The 23,648-nt window shown below is 35.8% G+C and overlaps 2 protein-coding genes and 2 long non-coding RNA genes across 6 annotated transcripts in view; 2 read left to right on the top strand and 2 right to left on the bottom strand.

Annotated features, from left to right (window-relative positions):
* Positions 1-2,525, top strand: part of LOC143372810 (uncharacterized) — a 307,489-nt gene extending 304,964 nt beyond the window's left edge. The window contains exons 2-4 of one of the 2 annotated variants that reach the window (XM_076819375.1): positions 1,550-1,786; positions 1,867-2,048; positions 2,123-2,525. In XM_076819375.1, the coding sequence (XP_076675490.1) occupies positions 1,610-1,786; positions 1,867-2,048; positions 2,123-2,423 (660 nt within the window). In that variant the 5' untranslated portion in view covers positions 1,550-1,609 and the 3' untranslated portion in view covers positions 2,424-2,525. Of the gene's footprint in view, positions 1-1,495; positions 1,787-1,866; positions 2,049-2,122 lie in introns of those variants that run through there. The other variant, XM_076819382.1, reaches the window with a different exon arrangement.
* A 553-nt stretch (positions 2,526-3,078) lies between these two features.
* LOC143372751 (uridine phosphorylase 1) overlaps positions 3,079-23,648 on the bottom strand; it is a 46,131-nt gene continuing 25,561 nt past the window's right edge. For both annotated transcript variants that reach the window (XM_076819300.1, XM_076819291.1), the window contains exons 2-6: positions 16,905-17,028; positions 12,791-12,952; positions 10,041-10,226; positions 8,585-8,917; positions 3,079-7,450 (exon numbers count right to left, since the gene is read on the bottom strand). In XM_076819300.1, the coding sequence (XP_076675415.1) occupies positions 7,268-7,450; positions 8,585-8,917; positions 10,041-10,226; positions 12,791-12,952; positions 16,905-17,028 (988 nt within the window). In that variant the 3' untranslated portion in view covers positions 3,079-7,267. The remainder of the gene's footprint in view (positions 7,451-8,584; positions 8,918-10,040; positions 10,227-12,790; positions 12,953-16,904; positions 17,029-23,648) is intronic.
* LOC143372820 (uncharacterized) lies at positions 12,872-15,329 on the top strand. Its single transcript, XR_013086368.1, has 4 exons — positions 12,872-13,010; positions 13,426-13,593; positions 13,961-14,174; positions 14,510-15,329. It is a non-coding gene; the product is annotated as an uncharacterized LOC143372820 (long non-coding RNA).
* LOC143372849 (uncharacterized) lies at positions 13,633-16,806 on the bottom strand. The gene is made up of 2 exons (XR_013086377.1): positions 16,003-16,806; positions 13,633-15,916 (listed from the first exon to the last, which is right to left on the bottom strand). It is a non-coding gene; the product is annotated as an uncharacterized LOC143372849 (long non-coding RNA).

Genomic DNA, 23,648 nt, shown 5'->3' with positions numbered 1-23,648 from the left:
TCCTCGAAGTCTACATAAGGAGCTCACAGATCTTCGTGTACTCAGTCGTCGTCGGTCCTCCGGACTTGAAGGACCTCCGGGAAACCTGGAGCTGCCGAGCCACGTGGATCCACTGGACTTCCTGGGGACCTGGTCAGGGGTTCAACCCTGGTTCTTCCTCCCCCTCCCCCCTGGAGCTGCCGAGCCACCTGGATCCACTGGACTTCCTGGGGACCTGGTTCTTCCTCCCCCTCCCCCCGGAGCTGCTGAACTTGCTGGGGACCTGGTCAGGATTTCAACCCTGGTTCTTCCGCCAGCCTCTCGCCCCTCTGGCCTGGGTTCGTTTATTCGCTTGGTGCTGATGAAATTTTGGGGTTCGGTAAGTCATTTAAAATTTTATTGTTTTGCGAATGTCAAATCTGATTTCTTCGGTCGTTCCCTAGATTCTATATCTAAACCGAAGGGATCGATGGACCTTTGTTTCCATCCATCTCTTTGGTTTAGTAGGCTTCATGTACAGGGAGATCGATGGAACTTTGATTCCATCTATCTCTCTACGGGTCTCCAAGCGCAGCAACCTCCTCGCGGTGAGACCTGGTAATCGGTGAGAACCGAGCCGATTCTAGTCGTATATAAGAATTTCTTTAACTTGCATTACTATGGTAGAACGTAAGAATAAAATATGTAACTTAAAATGTTGTTCGATTGTTCCTACCGAACCCCAGAACACGAATATAGTGTTAAGATGGAAGAATAAGTGCAAGTTGGAATATTTCAGCGAGATACTGGAACTGTTGAGTTTTTCACAATTTTTAAAGTCCTCTCTGCTTCAGCATTTTATTGAAATATACAAAGTTACAATTCCTTTGCGAGGTATTCCACGTTACATCATGAAAGCATGTCTTCCACAAATGATGTTGTTGTTTATATAAATTTGTATGTTAAATAAATTTGTTTTGCGTTAAATAAACCGGAATAGGACAGCAAGGTTAAAAGACGAATGTGATATCGTTTTATTTTCTTCCTCCGTTCTCTTCCGTTGAACGGAATGTGTTCATAAGACGATTTTTAAATTGTTACTCTAACAGAAACATTTGTAAATCGCGGGCATTGACTCTCAAAACATAAACTAGTTTTACTCGTGCTTAATTCTAGTTACAATCTGTTTTGAGACTTCACCGGTAACGTTGCATGCGACACTAAAATGGCAAGGGGGTCCTAGGACCCCCTAAACCGGCGACACAAAAATACATTGCTTGATAGGTCTATTCTATACCTCGTCTGTGGTATAACGGAACAGCTGAGAATTTCTTTCCTTATTCAGAATAGAATACAAAAATAGCAAACAGCTCCTTCTCGCGTTCACCGGGTAATTGTCGATCTATCGGTATTACCATTTCTGTGCAGATAAAAATGCTGTAATACCGACCTGCCGAATCTGCCAGGTCACGTGACGTGTCTACCCCCTTAATGGACAACTGTAAACTGATTGATGTGGGACAGTGCCGACCTTAGACCATATATACTTTGGTCTAAGGTGCCGACAGTGTACCTACTGATTCATACCAAGTGTACCGCGAGGAATAAGTGTTAAGGAGAAAACGGAATAGCTTGGCATTAATTTTATATAATGTGCTCGAATTATTTTGAGAAACACATGCGTCTAGCTCGAGATCTGGACGACGGTATCGATAAATTGAACAGGACATGGAAAATGCCACAGGTTTTAATTGGTTGTTCTGGAGAATGCACCGAAGAAACTAGGTCTCAGATTGAAACAGTACGGAACACTATGCAAACTACAAAGGTTCTAATTATAATTCTACTTGTAATTATTAGTCGAATGGTTTTCGTAAAATAATCTTCTCTAATGTTTTGTCGCGTCAGAGGAAAATAGAAGAAGACCTAATAAATATGAAAGAATATGAATCACAGAGTTCAGAATCTATCGACCAGTTACTTAAAGAAACTGAAGCAACATGCGAATCATTAAAAGAACACTGCGACAATTTAGAAACTGTCTTCGCGGAATATGGTTACCATTATTACAAAAATGATACCTTAGACCTGTAAGCTCTTATTTTGCTGTGGTTTTAGTCCAAGATGCGTGATGCTTTACTCATACTCTGCTTGTATTCGACAGAACTAATGGAAATAGTAATGACCAATCTAATCAGCACTCGACCGAAGGACTGGGATATTTAGAAGTTGAATTTACTCCCAATTTAGGTTGGAAGTGTAAAATAAAGCAAAGCGAGCAGTCAACTCCGCTGTCTAATACCAGCTCTGTATTGCACACAACTACGACGTCTTTAATTAATAATGTGTCACAAATTTTAGAGGATACTTCCATTACATATAAAAACTCTCTAGGTACTCCGATCAGAGAACGTCCGCAGGAACCCAGTTATTCTAAGCATTTTTATAAAGTACTGAAAAAATAAGATACCTAGTTACATAGTTCTCGCTTTGCATCGTGTTAAATCTGTATAAATGATTATATATTTTTTATACAATTATTCATTAAAAGTTTCCTAAGAAATGAGTATACTACATTTTTATACACAGGTAAAATAAACTGTATAATTACAGCCAACAGGTTCGTGTTTACTATGCATTTGGAAAGCCATCACAGATCACGTTACATTGTAGCATTATCTGTTCACAATTTTAGTTAATTTATTTGATAAGTCTTTTATTAAATAAAGTCCGTTTGTTTTATTAAATATCTACAAACTACTGATTTAATAACAGAATTAAAAGGTTTGAATTCTATTCCTTGATTTACTGTTTTTAAGGAAACCTCATTTATAGTTAAATTTTATTTTCAAAAGTAATATAAATAAAAGAAACATAAGTTCCGGTTCACATGAACTGAAATATTGACTTCTTAAAAGATCAATATTAACTAAATAAACGATTTATGGGCATATCAATTTCCGTATGGTTACTTATATGAAATTTACTGATCAAGTATCAACAATAACTGTTTACTTTCAATTAATGTACCACAAAATAATACATACTGACAGAACTTATCATTTCTCCATTGAAATTCTTGTGCACGTGAAAGTGGTGGGAATAAGAGCACGCGTCACGTGGTATTAATTCCCTTTTTATTGTCCTCTTAAAACATAGTGCACAATAAATAACATCAATATATAATCCATCTGCCGCGCTGATCGTTTCCTGATGAGACAGATTACATATTTCATAAATAGTGTTGCATTACAAATAAATACAGTTCACAGTGAGAGTACAGCGATGGCTGAATAATATTAGTGAGCTTACGCTAAACATCGTTTTCACGTGGATGTTGCATCGATTAGATAGTAACTTGTTAATTCAAGATATATTGATAACGGTGAAGAATTTCACGGAATAGTAGGACATTAATAAATAGACGATAAATGTCGACGTAGGCATATGTGTATACGACCGAGAAGAGTCATTAAAATTGCATATATGTGTATGTATGTATGTATAATAACATTTGGTACTTCTCTTAATACTTCTCGTAATACTTCTCATAATTTCTTAATACACATCACAGATATGTCGTTGTTTATAGGAAATAAAAACGTCCAACGTAACGGTATAAACTGAACCACTTATCCATTAATCCTACAATAGGCAAATCGAAGCAGGCTTGATTTCAAATTATATTTATCCGATTCGTTTCATTTCATGGAATTACGGGGGAACAATTTCATTGTGCTACGCGAAACGATTAACGCTTTTCATGCGTATCTACGAAATCAAGAGAGCATACTCATCGTTCTTTCGCTTTACTTCGCTTGTCACTATTGGTATGAAAAGATAAATCGAACTCTGGAACAGTTCTGTTATCCTTAGGTTACTTATTTTTATAGTTTAGGCTGTTCTCAGAATATTGAAATCGACTCGAGATAATTCAAACATTAATCGGCGGTACGTTTTATTCTTGCTCATCTTGTGGACTCAAATTTCGTCCCAAAATTAATTTAACGTTCCACATCAGATGTGAATAGGTAATATTCGTAACTACAATTTCATTGCGTTGATTTTACATTTTTAAAGCAATCGATTCGGAATAAGTGTTGACGTAGACTCGATTTTAAGTTCTGCGACTAATTCCCCTCGGAGAATATAACATTACGGAAGTAATCTTTACACTCGCCGTTCAACAGCTTCAACGAAGGTGCATCGTACAATTGTATAACATCACTAGCTACGCTATAGTAAACACGATACAACACGGGAATTGGTGTGTCGCAAAAATATAATCAACATGTTCGAAGAACCGTCGCACGGAACTATGTTTTAAGAACACCAACAATGCTTGTAACAGTTACCACGAACTTTTATGCAAAGTTATATAGAATAAACATTAATTAAACAGGCAATTGTGCGTTCTGCGTGATAAGTATTTTGTGTATCGATATTCGAGGATTAGAACATGTGACGTCATATAACTACAAAAATCCTGCACAAGAAACATAATACATGCCCAACTATTTCAATTTCATAAGTATCGTTTTACCAAGTATCTTGTCCAAAACTTTATTTAAATCCTTCCTAGCCTGAAATTGAATAAATTAAAACAAACGCGTTTTTATTAATCGACAAAAATAATTTTCCCTTTAAGGCTTAATCTATGTAAAATGAACAACAGTTCATTTGAACTGTTGTTCATTTTACATCAAACAATTGTAACCTAGATAAGGCTCCACTACTAGAGCAGCATCCAATATTTATTTTTTAACACATTTATAGAACATAGTATTTGCGGGAGAACGGTTAAAAATCTTATAAGCCGTTTTATGTCTGAAAACATGTTGATATCTTGTAGTCGCTGCTCCATTACTCCAATCAATGTAAACAATCATTCTGATCCAGCATTCTCTAATCATTCACCTGACCAAAAATTTATAGCACACATTTCTGCGATTAATGCAAGCTATACGTTGCTATCGGAACGTTATGCGAAACTGGTGCTTTTTAGGAAATAAAAGATCTTATGCTCCAAAGAAACTTTGAAAGTTATCGTCGATTCGATACTACAAAGCTACTACGCTTGCAGCCACTTTAGGATATTTGATAGCTGTTGGTTTAAATCGGTCACTCTGATTTCACTTTTATTTCGCAACAAGTGCCGACATATCATTTAACCAACAAACTGTATTAAGATACAAAAACACACGGTTTAAAAATATATGTACCATGGAATCCTTACGAATAAAGCCCAAAACCGCTTAATAACGTTAACTAGTTTAATTTCTCTACTTAAATTCTTTTACGAAGTATCACGTGCAGTTTTGCTTTCTTATATGAAGAGGGAACAGTAACTGGTGTTGCGACCAACAATTTTGACTGTTTTATCGGTCACGAAACTTTTAATGCGCTACAATATCGAGATTGGATTAAGAACGTCAGTTAACTTCCAGCTGACATAGAACTTTTCAAATTTACTTTTTTTTTTGGCACTAGAACAGAGTTTCAATAGAATGGAATGCTCGAGAAGAATGTAAGTACTCTTTTTTTTTGTACAAAATTCTTAATCCGACCTCAATTAAACTTCAGATATGAAGTGTTTTTTATACGTCTTTATGCAATTATATATATATATGTATGTATATACGGAGTGTCCTAAAATTCAGGGACTTCTCGAAACATGCAACATCCTGCTGCAAAAAGACATCGAAAAGTCCTTTACCGTTTTAGGATCCAAGGCTTCCCTGTCGAGATATTAACTGTTGATCATTTGCGGTCGAACTTCTGGACCACGCAGTTTAAAGCCAAAACAGCTGAGCGCGAAGCAGTGACCCCTACAACGCACACGCAGCAGTAGTACACGCACGCGTAGACACGGATTCATACACACAGTAAAGCCGATTGCGCTGGTTCAAACCGTGAAAATGATGGTCGGCTCAACTGTGTGTATGTGAACCTGTATCTACACGTGCCCCATGCGTGTGCGTGCGAGCCTACGCTACCGTGCGCTCAGCTGTTTCGGCTTTAAACTGCGCGGCCCAGAAGTTGAACCACTAATAATCAACTGTTAATATCTCGAGAGCGAAACCGCGAATCCTAAAACGGTAAAGGACTTTTCGATGTCTTTTTGCAGCAGGATGTTGCATGTTCCGGAAAGTCCCTGAATTTTGAGACGCCCTGCGTGTATATATATATATACATATATGGTATACATGTGCACGATTTCCAATCACACCGCAAATAAAGGCTAAACAAAAGCATATGCTATTTACCTAAACTATTTGGAATGTACTACTAAACAGCTATTGACACTACTAATACATAGAGTTTTAACGTCATTGGATAAGTATTCCTCACGCCCCTGAAATGTAGCACGAAGGTTTTGCAATTTCGAAGAAACAAATTAATAGAACTGCGAGAACCATGGGCCCACAGCAAATCATTCGGATGTCCGTTGCGAAAACTTCAATGCTCCACGTACAAAGTTCTTAAAACTTACAGCGACACTTTTATGTTTTAAATAATGTGGATTTTTGGTCGATGAACGGTTACATTGCGTGCAATTATAATCATACGTTCAAATAAAATCTTTCAGAAAATACACTGATAATAGATATGTGGCCAAGTGTGGTCGTTTAAAATGTACATTTTGGTAGTCGCATTCTTAAATACCTTTATCTGTCTTGTACTTATGTCACCGCGCCATAACAGTAAAACCGTCAAGGTGTCTCATTCTCTGAGCTTCTTTTTGTAACTACCATAAAACTTAAGAGAAATATGAATATATCATGGTAAATACTATGGCATAGTAATAACTACGTAGGTACACAGTACAGAATTTACAGAAAATCAAGGTGATACATTACAGAAGTATTTTCAATTAATACCTTGATATTAAACTTCGAATTATAAATACTTAACGTCAAACATTGAATATGCAAACTTCTTTAACATACTTATAGTTGACGCGATAAATTAAATCCCATTCTTCTATACTATTTACCAAAAAAGAAAAACCCTTTTGTATACATACAACGCATATTAAAAAATATATATATCTCCTTAAATACAAATGAAGAAGAAAATCCGGGAGAAACTTAAACTTATCTCATACATTTCATTCGACTATCCCACGATATCGTTCTTGTGACTAACGTAAATAAACAAATAAGACGAGGTCCATTTTGTGAGCTGATCGCTGATATTATCAACGAGTACGGGTGTTATCAATTATCATTGTACCGTGGCGGTACACTCTTCTCTTATCAAGGTTCGTAAACGGGTTTCCTTGCGATTCTTTAATCGTGTCATAAATTTAATCGTAGTTTTCCGATTCCTGTTGCACCAGCTTGAACCGACGCGGGCTCTTGACACACATCGATCCATGACCTTCGAGGGAAAGGCGACCTTTCCGTTGGAGGTATCTAGTTATGTAACGAGCGATCAGCTGTTGCGGTCGTATTTGCCATTCGTCCAGGACTTCCTTTGGTGCCATCACCTATACGAACATAACAATACCTCACAGCAAATTAATCAAACGCGGATATATATGTCCCTACAAATGTCACTCATTAATCGAAGAGCTTTATTCTTTTAATACTCGCCTGGCGGATACAGAGTCCATTTTCACCCACTCTAGCAAACTACTAATGATCGGTACTCACCACTTATTGTCACCCATATTTTAGGGCAATAAGAATCTCCAAGTTAATATAAATACATAGTCTATGATGTGTATAAATTAAATTATACTATGGTTCAAAATGGATTCTACATCAAGCGTGTATTTATTTCCCAAGATGATCATGAGGATCACAGAATTTGCTCGCGAATTTCACAACAGTGCACTCTATGCGTTTCAGACACTATATGATATTATACATGGTGTGCAGTGGTGGATTTAGAGATTTGACGCCCCTAGGCTAATAAGCGTCTGTCGCCCTTTCTACGAAATATCATAAAATATTTTAATTCAAAAGAGTCGGGGCATTTTTAAAATGAATTCAATATGGTAACTCACATATGAGTTATTGCTAATTTGCTACATGAAAAAAAGTGAATTGTTTTTAAAGTTGTTACAAACCTCTGTGTTTAAAGCTTTCACAATTCCTATCGCTCAAAATTGTCGTTTCCCAAATTTTGTCGCGCCCCGAAATTTGCCGTTCCCTAAAATTTGTCGCGCCACGCAATTTGCCTTTCCCCAAAATTTGTTGCTGCTCAAGTCGTTCCCCCCAAATTTTCCGCCCTAGGTTTCAGCCTACTTAGCCTATACACAAATTCGCCCGGTGTGCACTAACTATATGCAAAATTCCAGCCAAATCGATGGCTTTTGCGAGTGTTGTAAGGAATAGCCTTGCAAGTTGAGTCACCAAATGTGTTTCTCATCCCTCCTAACAGAGTCATGTTAGGAAAAGTCCTAAAGTCCTTTAGTAAACACTAAAAATGTATTTATAAGCCCGGGGAAAGAACCTGGACGTGTTAGGGCAAACAAATCCCGTGGGCCCAACATGACCCTGCAGTAGGAAATATGAAGAAGACAATGATTTGTAGAATTAAGTGGAGTCTATGAATTCTAAGAAGCTGCACTTGCAAAGTCTAAATTGCTAAGTGTAGAGAATCGCAGATCACGTACCTGGTCACCCTTAAACCGATCTAGAAGCGCCACACAGACAACTGCCGATTGGATACCAGCGAGATGCGTGAGTGCTGCAAATGCCAGACTCTCCATCTCGATATTCACTACGCCAGCTGAGTGCAGCTTGTTCAAGTATTCCATTTTGTCGTTCTCCGTGAACTCGCAAAACGCGCCGTCCAGTCGGCCCTGTCCTTCGTAGAAGTCGTAGGTACACATGGTTTTACCGATTACAGTGTCGTAGGGATCGTCGCGATGCGCCAGGGCCTTCAAATCGCGTGCTAACTGGCGGTCGAGCTTGGCAGGCCGCTTCACCAGTTTACCAAGTACAGGCTGCAAAGCAGATTTTTTACTGGATAAGTACATTTTTTTAATAACAAATTTAACAGTGCATTCAATCCGTTCTTTGTTTGTTAGTGGCAACTTGTAGCTTCATCCAGAACATCACCTGACCAATCTGAATCTTAAAGATTAATCGATATTGTAGTAACGAAGAGGGCAACCGATAAACAACGTATAAGAGGCTGTATTCTATATGAATATATCGACAGAGAAAAACTTCTGCGAAAGCATGCAGATCAATATATTCTTTTCTTGGTAAGACTTTTCTTGGTATAGCATATGATGTATGCAAATATTGGTTTCAAGTTTTAGATACTGTTTTTTTTTAAATTTAATTTTTTTAAAGTGTTGTCTAAATATGTACGAATATAGACATAAAGTGTTTAATTAACATAATTTAATGTTTTCTGATTTAAAAAAAAAAATAGAAATAGGTATCGTCTTATTTTCAGGCCAGCATACTATGAAGACTCCTTAAACGTTTCAAATAAAATATTTCGATCTTGACAATCGTGAACGTCCTGGTACCCTCGAAAAAGTGGTATGTAACTAAGAATTGCAAAAGTTATTGAACGAAAATTCAGCATAAACACAAAAAGGACTTGCAGAACAACAATAAATAATAATAACTTTCGCCTGACGGGGAGAGGTTTTTAGGTGTCCGCTTCCGATTGCTTTGGTTTTTGGAGATGTTTTAGAGGACCGAAAAATAAGATATACGTGTTTTTTCTTTTCGGCCCGTTTGCATATTTAGGGAGTGAAACCACCCCTTAAAATTCATAAAAATATATATTGATGAGATTGTTAAATTAATGTCAACGACAATCTTTTCTTTTGCAACCAGCTGCTTACTTAACAAAAACTTGGATATACTATAATATTTTTTTGGTCTTTTCAGAAAGTACTAGTAACTAGTAGCATTAGATTTTGTTTAACACTTTCTTATTTAACATTTCTTTTTCATATTTCTCTTTACCTTTTTCCCCCTTTGTTTAGTATTGCAAGGCTTTTTTGGGAGTTCCATTTCACATTGTCACTTCAACGCGCATTAAAAATCAAGTAAGACCGAAACCACCACTTCTGTACGTTTCATAGCATTGACACGATCTCTTACCAGTTCCAAACAGGGTTGCAACATTCCATCGACCGCTTCTTCAGAAATTACCACGGTACCACCTTCAACGCCGATTCCGCCGCAAGTGCCGATCCTAAAGAATATTGGATCCCTCACTTTTGCGTGGTACATCAGCTTGATGATTTCGTGGAGGAGAATTCCAACCGATGGTATGCCCATTCCATGCTAAACAAAAAACGCACATGTTCCGTAAGTACATTCTTCCTTAAAGAGCTACTTATACTTGAACACTCTGGGAAAAAAATAATTTTCGTTCCTTTTTGTAATTTCTTAAAGTATGAAGCATTGAGAACGTTTTTCTTTTTAAGTATGTTGATATCAACGGAGTTGTCATGTTTTAAATGCTCGCCACACACCATGCTCCACAAGTCAGAAATTAATAATCTTGGTAGTATATATTTCCAATTTTATTACGTTTCATGGACACCTTAAAGGTAAAAACATCCCCTCAAGAAAATGGTGAGTTTTCAGATTATCGTGAATATTTACGAAACTATAAAAGATATCAAAAAGAAGTTAAATTCAAACTTCTATGGTCTTTTATGTCCTATAAAGCTGCGATAAAAAATACGCGAAAAACATTATTTTTTCCAACAATTCTTTATCACCATATTGTAGGATGTTGAAAGCCATGAAACATTGAATTCTAAAATAAAATGCCTATCTATTTTCCGTAATACCGAAAGTGAAGGGTCATCTTGAAACAACTTTCAACGTGTAGAAAATTAGCAATAATTCATACGTGAGCTGTCATATTGAATTGATTTTAAAACTTTCTCAACTCTTTTAAATTAAAAGGCGCTTGTTAGTTTGGAGGCTCCAAATTTCCAAATTCATCCCAGAATGTTTAGAGAATATTCTGCTGAACTATTTTAATTGGAAAATCAACGGGGAGATGCGTTATAAATCGATATTTTCCATTCCATCGTCCACACATTTTATATTACTATAAAAAAAAATTAACTTTCGGTTACGTAACTAACAAATTCCGTTGCTTTTCATTTTCGACGAATCTTTTTTGCAGCATCGTGTCCATCTCCAAAAAATACAGAAGAACGTTTAGAAGAACTCCTACGTTTTAAAAGCCTTTTAAAAAAAAATATTTATTGGCAACACTTTGATACATGTACTATTAAATGATATCGAATTGAATCATAAGAAGCTAATAATTCATTAAAGAAAAATTCCAAACTCGACTCATTTTCATTTAGGTTCGTGCAATTCCTTAAAATAAAAGAATTCGAAACTTCATCCCTTCGACTTTGCTGCCTGATCGCGGAGCAAAGTATACAGGTATCGTAATTTTTCTTCGCACCATTCGCGAGGTTGAATTTTCTACGGACACGTTAACATATTTTACGTTTTCGCATCAATCAACGTGTTATCGCGTTACACGGATGATTTGCACAAAGCGATAGTGAAAAATAGTTCAGTCAGCAAGGCGAGTAACTGGTGCGTGGAAGAATGTGCGAAGGGAAGAGGCGTGCGATTATGGTGGAATGTTTTCTGTCAGAATATACAAGGTGTTCTGAAGAAAGACGATTTCCTCTGGGGAGAAACTGGGGAAGGTGGGCCGAAGAAAAGAAGTTCGTATAAACGTATTATAAAAAATCAACACCGTAGGTACCAATAAATTTTAAGAGTATCTACCAGCATTACAAAGCTGTAATAAGATCTTGAACTGGCTGCCACATTATTTGTGTACTTCAAGGTCGATAAATTGCAGAAATCACTTTCGCATTTATTAGAATACAATCGGTGTGATATTTTTTGTCGCAACTAATTCAATATTCGAAAATTCTTCACAATTTTCGAAAGGGTCCAACATAGATTTACCTACTGTGCGACTTGTAAAATTCATCAGCGTTGCAAGGTTACATTTTTATAAATAGCGAAAAAGGTGCATTTACCGAAAATGTTTTTCAATATTACCGCCCTAACTTTACACGTATTTTACACGGATCATCAGCGGTGAATGTCGAGGGGAGGTTTCAAAACTAATTTTAGTAAAACCACTACTGTGTAATATATGGCACTATTATTAGTAACCAGTAGTAATATAGATAAACCAGAAGCATGTTCTATCTTTAAAACTACTATATATAATTTAATGGGACTTTCTGCATTGTATTAATGATGTCTTAAATTATAGAAATATGTTTTTTGTTTTATAATTAATCATTGCAGACGCCACTGGGGTGTCGTTAAAGTCAAGGCGTCAAAAAAATGATCCCAATCGGTGGGACCTGTATCTCCAAAAGTTATTAGCCGATTCGTCTGACACTTTTCTTATTTTGAAGAATATACTTCTGACTAGGGGGACCGAACCAGAAAAAATTACAAAATGACATTTTTTTTTAGAAAACGACACTCGAAGTTTGAAATCACTTTTTCCCTATAGTTTTCATCCTTTCAACGCCTTAGAAAATTATGGATTTTCAATTTTTGTAATTTGTCTGGTTTCCTCCCTAGCCAGAAGTATATTCTTCAAATTAAAAAAAGTTTCAGTCGAATCGGATAATATCTTTTTGAGATACAAGTCCCACCGAGTTTAAGAACACTGTTTCGGAGAAAACCCGTTTAAAGTAGAGATGTACCGACTAGGGTTTTGGCCGACTAGTCGCCGATTACAAAAGTGGCCGGATAGTTGGCTTAAGGAGTTGCGCCACTCATTCGAGACGAAACAATTTTTCCCCTGAAATTATTCTTTTCCAGGATTGTATACTTACACTAATAGAAAGGACCGGCCCAACTTTATACATGGAATACCGGTACGAATACTGGCTAATGTCGAGGAGCGTCGTTCCAGCTGGAATCTTGTATCCTATTTCCTTCATTATAAAACGAGCGAAATCTTCCATGCGTTTCGGTGTTCCGCCCATGCACACGAACTGTAAAAAAAGATACAACCACGTGTGATTTTTTCTTTGCGAATGCACGGTATTTCTGGTAATTATTTCAGGGGCTGTTGAAGACACAAGTATGATATTTTGTTTAAAAGTCTTTTCATTTAAAGGTGGAAACATAATGTTGGACCACCTCCAGTTGTGCTTTTTTTTAAAGATTATTATATACAGAGATTTCAACTTAATTTCACAGCTTTTCTAATGAAATTATACATATACTGTCATTGCCTTTGAAGGTATATGTGAAAACATAAATGAAGTAAACTTTTAATTAATCATTTGTTTCAGGATATATTTAATAGCAGCACACATTTTTTGTTGAACCCTGCGTAGTGTACCTACTAATTTATCATTTCTTTAGGTGTTTCAATTTTCTTATTTATAGTTTTATTTTATTGTTGTAACAGGAGATATTCCCAGTATTATTGGGGGCAAATACCTATTAAGCCTATTTTCAGTTCAACAAGTCGAATCACCAGCTATAAACAAAATATGCACGCGGGAGGAGCAGCGGCCACAGCTGTTGAGTGCCCCAAGTTATCAAACGCTAAGCAGTAAATTAATCATAGGGTCGGGTTTGCATCAGTTTGTAAAACACGTCACACCATGTTGTAGTCTGAATTCAGGTGACTGGACTCGTTGAACGAACCATAATAGCCATTAAGAGCTTCTGATACAGAAACCTTAGAATCTTTTCTGATCCATTACCTTATTTTCAAATTTCCCGTAAATGTAGCAGAACTTATCAAACATTCCAATTACTTTAAAATGAACAATTATTACTTAATAATATTCAGTATTCTATCTACAATTTTCCAAACAGAAACGCCAGATTTATAAGAAATGTGACGTAGAATACTTTAAATTACAAACATTGTAAAATAAAAGTTGCTTTTCTATGTTTCAACCGTGAAGACTTACTAAATGATAATTACGTTTAGACAATAAATATAACAGCATTGAACTCTACAAAATTCGTGTTTTACTTTACAGATTTGCATAAAGCTAAATATCGAAAGCGTCAGATGCGATAAAGTTTTAAGCGCTTCGAGCATCGAACAAAATGCAAAAATACGTTGCTTCTTTCGTTCCCGATGCTGCTTGCAAAATGTGACCACAGAAATTGCTCTTTTCTTAAATGGAGCCCGCAATTCAAGTCCGCCCTGTTCAAAATAATGGAGCGTGGATCACGACCACCGTTGTGCAGGTACTTGAATACGCATAGAAACTTTGTATTGTTCTATTTAGGTCACGAAATGCTGTACCTTCTGTTAACGGCGAAACCACCATTGATACACTGTTATGAATGCGTTGTAACCGCGGTTTCGTTGACAGAGCAGAAAAACACCGCGAACAATGCGCACCGTCGTCCTGTCCAGCATTAATCTAATAAATTACTCATTGCGCGCATTGCTTCGCAATTACGATGAGTTATGCAACCATCACAAGACAAAACGCTTATCACCTTGTTTTAAATTCATTAGACAGACATTCATATTAATTTTTCATAAGAATTCATTTCCATCGATCTTTCGTATTCAGGATAACTGCACGCTAGAAGTATTACATAATACGTTGCGCAACAAAAAATGGCCAAATACCCAGAAGATTTGTGATTTATAAACATTTTGAATAATGAAGTGTCATTGCATCGAATTTATTATTCTATGCATCTCAAGAAGGTTGTATCTATTTTTTAGTTGGAAAAGGAATGAAAAAGTGGCCACGAATGAAATTGTACAGTTATAAGTGAGTTTTAAGAATCTGCAGTTGCATGTTGGTGCTTAAGGATGAACTTCAGTAACATTCAAAATAAGCGAAAATCTTTGAAAATTGGAGGAATGAATTTTTCTGCAATAGTAAAAGCCCTCGCAAATTTTTAGGAAAATTGATTCGGTAGTCTTTGAATTATTTAACTTTTAATTTAACGTGTGTTCTTATGGGAAAACGCAACATTGAGAAATATAACTACAAAATTATAAGTGAAATGTTAGGCCAAAGTTTTTGAAATTTTGTGTATAGAAATATCAAGCACCGAACTATATTGCCACAAGAATTCCGGACAATTGATTAATATCTTGGAAATTGATTAACTTTTGGCTAAGATTGTCACTGAAATTCATCCTTAAGTGAAACTTGGTGCGTTTTAACAACGTATCTGTTCTGTTAAGTATGGCGAATATAAACGTATGATTACAAGGTATTTGAAGAGAGATTATTTCATAAAATACACTGTTCAAAAGAAATAAATGGTGATGTGCTTTAATGGGATAATGAATATTTTGAAACCTAGTCATATTGTACGAGCTAAACGTTTAGAAGAAAAAACTTTTCATGTTAAATATACACTGCTTTCTTTTTATTTCCGGCATTTAGTTTACTCTGTGTCATCTGATACTTGATCAATTCTGCAGCCACGAGCTCTTAGAGCTGTTTCAAGCTATTCCTTTATAAAGTACTATGATAAGGGAACCTTATTGCAGGCATACCGAGCAATAGTGACGTCTCCAATGCACATGCCTACACAGCAGATGGAAAGTAGGCGTAGTCATAGTCCTCTTTCACGCTATAGCGCAAACTCTGTGTGATTAGCATTGGTTAGAGTTGAGATTTACCAAAGCACATTCCCATTTTCCTATTCTTTGTTTGGACATGTCCGTTACAGACTTCATCATAGCTCAGTATCCTTAGATAAACATTAATTATTGTGAACATAAGAGAACATTAAGTATTATACCTATCGGGAATTCTTCAATTTAACTTTAGTATTAATAGAGTTAGCCAGCTTATGAAACATGTCTTGCAACAAATTACGTGATACAAATGTGGAACCAAAATAGTTTGGTGGAACTATTGCCCATTTCCTTCGACGAATAACAGCTTTGATAATACTTAATTAGGAACTGTCACGTGATATATTCAGTTCTCGAAAACCTTCCTTTGACACTTCTGCAAATAAAACATTTAAAAAAATCAATTAAAAAAAAGTAGAGTATTAAATTCTATTTGAAAAAGAAAGTAGTTAAACTACATACCGGAGTGAAACCTTTCTTAAACTCGCCATTATTTTCTCGTTTCTAAATAAAAAAAGAGACACAACCCGTCTCACGATCGGTTACATAACTCAGGATGCATACTGCTTGGAACGAGTTCGACTCCGTAAATTAAGTCGCAAAAGGCACATTCTTCATTTCACAACCTTCAAACACACCATTTACATCAGCAACACACCACACGTGTATCCCGGCGACAGCGCAGTCAAGTTCAAACATTTTGTGGCACACGACCGTTCGTTAAAATATTGCGTCAAGCATGCAAAGTGCAAGGACGTATGATGTAACTATTTATTGACCGTAATGGTAACGCGAGGATGAAATCAATGAATCTGCGGCTTCGTGAAGAACACTGTGAAGGACTTAGTTTGACTAACAGAAGCGGAGAGAAATCAATGCTCCATAGGGTAAATGGTACTTGTAAAAAGTAAACCAGTTTACGATAAAAAAATATCCAATTTCAAGATCACGAATTGAGATGTATTTGCACGAAAATATTGATCGAAAATTAGATCATCGATACGCAGAATTTCTTAAGACCACTTGAAGCTTATAAATGCATTAAAATCAAGTCACGACGAAAATTTTCAAACATTCTAAACTATTTGTCACCTGAGAGATGGTAAAAGGTGGAGACCAATAACGAGCAATATTTTTAATAAAATCAAGCCTATGAATTCTTGAATATTAATAAGAAAAGTTAGTATAAAATATTAGATAGTAAACGAAATTACTTGTGCATTGCCCTAATATTATTGTACAGCTGAAATGAAAGTCGTGGCAGGGTAAAAACCGTTCACGAGAAATGTCGTCGTAGTGCTCATATAGTTATTCATAGTATCAGAAGAAATAGAGCGCCTAAAGAATTTAGTACTTTCATTTACCTTAATGTCACCGAACATCTCGACAAGATCGTGGGAGCCACTGCCCAGGGCGAGATGGTACAGGATATCTTGATCCATCAGCTCGATATTTGCATTTCGGAGTCGCACGGATCCATCTCTGTACCTGGAAACACATGGAACGCAGTGGTATTAAGAATGGAAAGAATTTCGCGTGTTGCGTACTTGTGCCGCCTGTCTCTAGGATCTTATAAATAAAAACGTATTTTTATCGTGTACAAACATGTTTTCATTATAGTTTATCGATACCTCTGACGGAATCATTTACGATCACAGAAACGCTCTGATCAAGGCTGGTTTATTTATATAGTGTAACAATTCCATAATGGATGAGGCAGAATCTTGTAACGTTAATGACGTACTACCTAGGTTTTCCATTCTTTTTATATTATATTACTATCTTTTGTAGTATACCTACATGTTGAAGAATTATTTAAGTAACTCCTGCATGTGCTTTGATTTATTTCACTCTACAAAATAAAGTGCATCACCTGGATGGACTAAAAATTAATTTTTCAAGAAAAGGGGACAGATGAATTTTTTTCAGAAGTTTTAAAGTATTCCTATGCCTAGATTTTCTGGGGGAACAGGGAGAAGAATAAAATATGTTCGATTGTGCATTCGCGTAACGTGAAATATTAATAACGGTTTGAGTCTGATTAGAAAAAGAAAATGCAATCCATGCAAGTGCAAATCGAATGATCGTATGACGTTCTATCGCCATTAAAGGGCTTAAGTGGCACGGAGAAACATGGTGCTTGTACGAATACGAATCGAAACTATTTTCGTCGTTAAAAAGCGCGTGTGGTGCCAATGACTTGTGCCGGTTGAATCACTGCCAATGTATGTAGAAGTACTCGTAAGAGCGTGTTTAAACAGGGTGGTTCTGAATTACAAGGAAATTAGCCGGCATATTTTTCGATCGCAAGCGAAAAATAATAAAGTAGAAGTATAATTTTCGAATGACGAGTTAACTCGTCTGGACCAGTGAATTAGATTTTTCAAATGACGAGTTAACTCGTCTTGACCAGTGAAATAGATTTTTCAAATGACGAGTTAACTCGTCTTGACCAGTGAAATAGATTTTTCAAATGACGAGTTAACTCGTCTTGACCAGTGAAATAGATTTTTCAAATGACGAGTTAACTCGTCTTGACCAATGAAATAGATTTTTCAAATGACGAGTTAACTCGTCTTGACCAGTGAAATAGATTTTTCAAATGACGAGTTAACTCGTCCAGGCCGGTTATAACTTGTGGAAAACTAGCAGAAAGAACCAATACGTCTTAATAAACCTAGGTTTATCAAGTAATCGACTTTCGAGGTATTCGATTTTTGGTTTATAATTAATTAATCGCTCGATGGAACTGACGCGATAATCGCTTCTGTCAATGATTTGCACAATTTCTCTGTAATCGAACTTTTTTCACATAATCATTTATAGAGTGTTATCAACAGGAAAAGATAGTCGCGCAAGTTTGTATAATCAGACTTTCTTCTTCGATAAAAGATACAGGAAAAAATCGATTACGATTAATCTCTCCACGATGAAAAGGAACGTAACTCGATCGTTGCGAACGAAGAAATGTTATTAGTGTATTGAAAATGTCTCATTCAAGCTTTCCTACATTTTAAATTAAGTTGTATGTAGGTAATAGACATTCGAGAATAGCAACCCCTGTGTTTAGACGCAATAAAATAACTTATAGGTTCAACGAAGGTAGCATGAACTTGAGCCTTTTGAAAAATGGAAGTAATTATTACAGAATTCCAAGCCTTTGCAGTGTGTATAAAACCTTTAACGAATTAATTACAAATTGTAAGTAAATGCTACACAAGAATGTATGTCGATGACAAACCACAATTGCACACCTAATTGGGGTTTGTCGGTTTTTAAAAACCAGGTTTAAAAACCGTTTTTGGGATGAATTTGTAAAACTCGAACACCGTGTTTTTTTTATTTGCAAAGCCGGTTTTAGATACTAGAATTATTGATATGTAAAATTAATTAATTACTTAATTATAAACGTTAACATTTTGACTTGAAATCGCCTCGTGCACAAGCACAGTGTTGTAAAAGTTTACTGTAAAACCAATCTTCATGAGTTCATATGTGCTGAAGAAAAATACTATATGAAATAAAGATTATAATTTATATTTTTCACAGATTTCAGTTATTTTAGTTTTTATTTATTTGGTTTTGTATAGAGTATATTTTATTTTGTTATATTTTTGTAATTCAATAAATGTTAAAAAAAAAATGTAATAAGTATAAATATTTTTTACTGTTTTAATTATACATTTTTGGTAAAAATTTGAAAACCGGTTAAACCTATTTTTTGGAATGCTGGAATTCCAATAGCGGTTTTTGTATAAACCCTACATATAATTCATAAAATTTACAAAATACATTAGTAAATATGACGCAAACACGGATGAAATAAATCCTTGTGCAAAAATTAGAATGATAAAATAACTTTTTTCCGAATGAAATATTGTTTTCGATAAAATCCCTAAAGGTGGAACTGATCGAACACATTTTCAAAATGGGTTTTCTTGAAAACGAACCCTCGCATGTGAAAACTTTATTCCATATTTTCGATTCATTTTTACATGAAAAATCGCCCTCTATAAATAATTATCTATATAATTATAACTATATTCTCTATAAATTATTACCTCTATAATTATCACTATATCTCTATAACTGATTAATTATTGCTTGCACTTTCTCCTGTGATAACCTATTATCAATTGGAATTCGAACGAATTGTCCTATTGGAGTGTTTTCGAAATTTAAAATAAGATTTGTAGGTGGCCCCCACTTCCATTAAATTTCCATAAAAGTCAATCTCGGTTTAGCGCGGCAAAATTGAGTTAGCTGGTAAGCGAGAAGCACGGTCCACTGATAATTGCGTTCGTCTGGGACATCGACCTAAAAATTAGGTATGCTAATGGAAATGTTCGCGAATTAGTCGGTGTACCCAGTGCAATGATAAATTCATTCATGAGTAAAAAAGGTATCACCGACGAAAGCCGCTACCCTGTCGTCAGTTCGAAATAATACGATGATGATGTATGAAATTTAAATTATACCCAAGAAAACAACGTGTCCCAAGAATATCTCGTAAATTAAGAGCAGAGGGAGCAAATTTAATTACACGAACTTGTTCCACGTTTTTTACTTGTTCATACTGATTGAAGCGTGTATCGTGAAAAATAAGAATATTTTATAGTTTAATGGTGTACTTCCTGTTCTATATTATTCCCAATAAATGTATTATTTAAAATATTGCAAATCCAAGGATTTATTTATTGCAAGCATTCTAAGGAAAAATTTAAGTTCTAAATATCAATTATTAGATATATTATATCATGAATGAAAAAGAAGTGACAAATTATTAATAATATTCTCAGGAAAACTTTTCTTATAAAGTGCAAGCACTTCGTGTGTATCGAAAATACATTTACAAGACATTCTTTTCCTGAAGAAGGCTATTAATTTTACTCGACCTGTTGGAAGATTTATTCCCCATTCGCGAATATGCTCTCTGTACTGGAACAGCAATATTTTCCAACAATACAAATATAAATGTAAATTTCGCGAACCACAGGAGACGTTGCATTCTGAAACTGCATTTATCATCTGAAATTACCTTTACAAACATTACATATTAAAATTGTTGCCGGCGATGAGGCATCACTATACCCTTTCACGTATAAAATAGAAATGTATTTGCATATTCCAACAATTATTTAACTCTTAATTACTTATGCTACCAACTGCTCAACTCGTTTACTTGATTTGTGTGCATGTGCATTGTATTACTCATTCCCACGTAGCGAAGGTCAGTCTGAATTTTCAGAATTAGTTGCCGTAAATTTCTACGGTATTTCATAACAAAATGAATTAATCCCACTGCAAAGTCGCGATAAAATGCGTGAAGCATATATGCAACTGGCAATTAGGGCTTATAAATAGATGTTACAGATAAGGAATTATTAAATGTAACGGTGCGTTTTGACCGAACGAGCGAATGCTCGATTGCCCCGCTCCCACTTCGACAAAAGTCAAGTTCAACCCCTTACCGACACACTAAATTTTAGAAAAACGTTTAAAAATTATATCCTTTTTTATTTTACTATATAGGAAATATTTATAAACTGGGATGACAGTTTTTCGAAATGAGCGTTTACTTTTTATTCTATCGAACTCCGTAATATTACGGAGGTAGAATTTTTAGACTGTTCGCGAGAAATGTAATATTACGGAGGTTGACGTTAAGAGGGGGAGGCTCGTGTAGACTTGAAAATTATCAATTTTTTTTTGCATAAATCAATAGTTGAGCATCACGAAAATATGCTCAAAAATCGCAGATCGAAATCTGAAAAATTAAACCGGGAATAGCCGGTTTTGCTACAGAGCAGCAGGTGATGCAGGTTTACCAGAAAACTTTAAACGCGTTTTTCTCAAATCGGCGGTTTTACAATTGGCGAACAATGTAAGTAAAAAAATATTCAACCAATCGACTTGGCCTTGCGCATAGATATTAGTGAACACTTTCCTCGTAGAAATCAGATGTTTGTATAATGACATTGTTTAAATAAATAGTTTTTTTGCAACATTTAAGGCAAAATTTCGTTAATAAAAGTGAACTTTTTTTCAAGAGGCCGCCATTTGTTCAACTTTGCATCTTTTATCCACAAATATTTTCTCAAATACAAACTGCAACATATGAAAATTTATATTTCTAGAAAAAGACGAAGAAGCATGTCTGTATGGGTATTATAAATGTACAATGATCACTGGAAGTTAATAGATTCAAAAATTCGGAAACAGTAACCAGGGTCATCTTATCCAGTAGGCCTAGAACCTACGGAAAATGAAATTGAAAAATGAAATTTTAAATAAGAATGTACCCTAAGATAATAAAAACAGAATCGCAAATATAATTTAATTTAAAAAATAATGTATTAACAATTGAAAGACGTGAACAACAATTTGAAAGGGTTTACAAGTACAGTTTTTATGCAAAAGTGCCTAAGGCCTACGATGATCCTAAAACGGCCCTGATGGCAACTCAAAAATGCCGCTGGGGTGCGATGAACTCCATGTGACCAATTTTTTAATATAAGAAACAGTGTCCACGAAGAGCTAGTAGTAACTATAGTAAGAACTACGTAACGCTTATTTAACAAACTACCTTCAATACATTATTAATCATATTTTACAGTATTTACTGCATCCACTTCAGTGAGTACCAATTCCGATGCCCGTGGATTCAGAGGCCAAAGGTACTACTGTGTACCATATCTGGCGCACAAACTTTATTACGAGGAGACCATCGGAATAACTAAGCAACTCCGACAGTCAACGTGTGAAGGGGTGACAAAAATGTGAAATATGTTTCTTGTCTAAAACTGAAACATACGAAACATTGTTGAAGCAAAGTGAACCGTGTAAATTCGCCTTTACTGTGGAACCCTACGCCGTCAGACGACTTAAGGTCTTTTCATACGCGCCACCTCCGTGGCTTGCAGCTAGTAGATCTCAAGTGTATTTACTTGGCAAATATACCCCTGGTTTAACAAAGGGACACGAGGAAATAGAAAATACGCGAATGTGCCTGAAATAGCACTCGCGAGGCACAGAAATATCCCGCGTGCAAAGGATCTCATTTTCAAAGGACTCGCCCCGAGAATAAAGCAGATAGCTGATCGATACGAAGACACATTTCCACTGTATTCCTTGGAATAAACATTCTGTCATTCGACGCGATCATTGGCTGCATTGTTCTACGAAACGCCATCTCGGAACAATGACGCGCAGACTTGTATCTCCTAACATCCTATTGTCGACGGTAATTTAATAAGCTTACTTTCGATTCTCAGAATCCCCGTATAGATACACTGAAATCGAAAACTGCCACGTTCAGTTTGCTGCGGAGACGAGAGAGGAACACTGCTTACACTGCCAACTACCTAGCTTGTCAAACAGCATTTTTGCTGAATGTGGCTCAAATTACTTCGTTGAACCTCGTCTCGTGCCACGATGGAAATTCGGATTTCTGGTAAGACTATAAAATCTGATGAGACAAGTACATTACGATGTTCAGTTAAAGAGTCCTTGTAGGAAACACTGTAAGTGTTGAAATTAAATTCTTTTTTATTGGAAGATGTTCTGCGTGCCAATGGTAATACTATGCTGTGGAATTTTAATGCAATTTCCCTTTGCAAATAAGTTGCCAATCCTGCTAAATGATGGTACCGCTTGTACGCCCAACGCCACTTCGATAGAAAATAATGTGAGAGCCAATTAAGCGATAGGTGGACGGGATTGGCATTTACAGTGCTTGCAAATTTAAATGAATGGCACCATTAAGTTTTCTCTACAACTAAGCGGTGGCACATACAGTGTTTTCTACAAATTCAATTCATTTTCTCGTGAATTTAACTTAAGCATATTTAGCAATCAAAACAAATCAAATTTCGTAAATAATTTGAAGTCAGGGAAGTTTTTCCTCTCTCCTGAAAACTTACATTTTTGGCACTTACAGTGTTTTCTAGAAGGACTCGTCAATTATAGAAAAATAGTAGTCGTGTGATATTCTTCACAACTGCAACATTTTGTACTATTTTTATTTTGGTACTGACTCGAGAAATATATCTTTCCTTTGAATGAAAATTTCACTTCCGATGTACTATACCGTGAGCCACCGCCGGTCC

This window comes from Andrena cerasifolii, chromosome 1 (genome assembly GCF_050908995.1).
Source record: "Andrena cerasifolii isolate SP2316 chromosome 1, iyAndCera1_principal, whole genome shotgun sequence".
Lineage (NCBI taxonomy): Eukaryota > Metazoa > Arthropoda > Insecta > Hymenoptera > Andrenidae > Andrena > Andrena cerasifolii.
The sequence above is the reverse complement of the archived record's forward strand: the minus strand, read 5'-3'. Positions and strand labels throughout refer to the sequence as shown.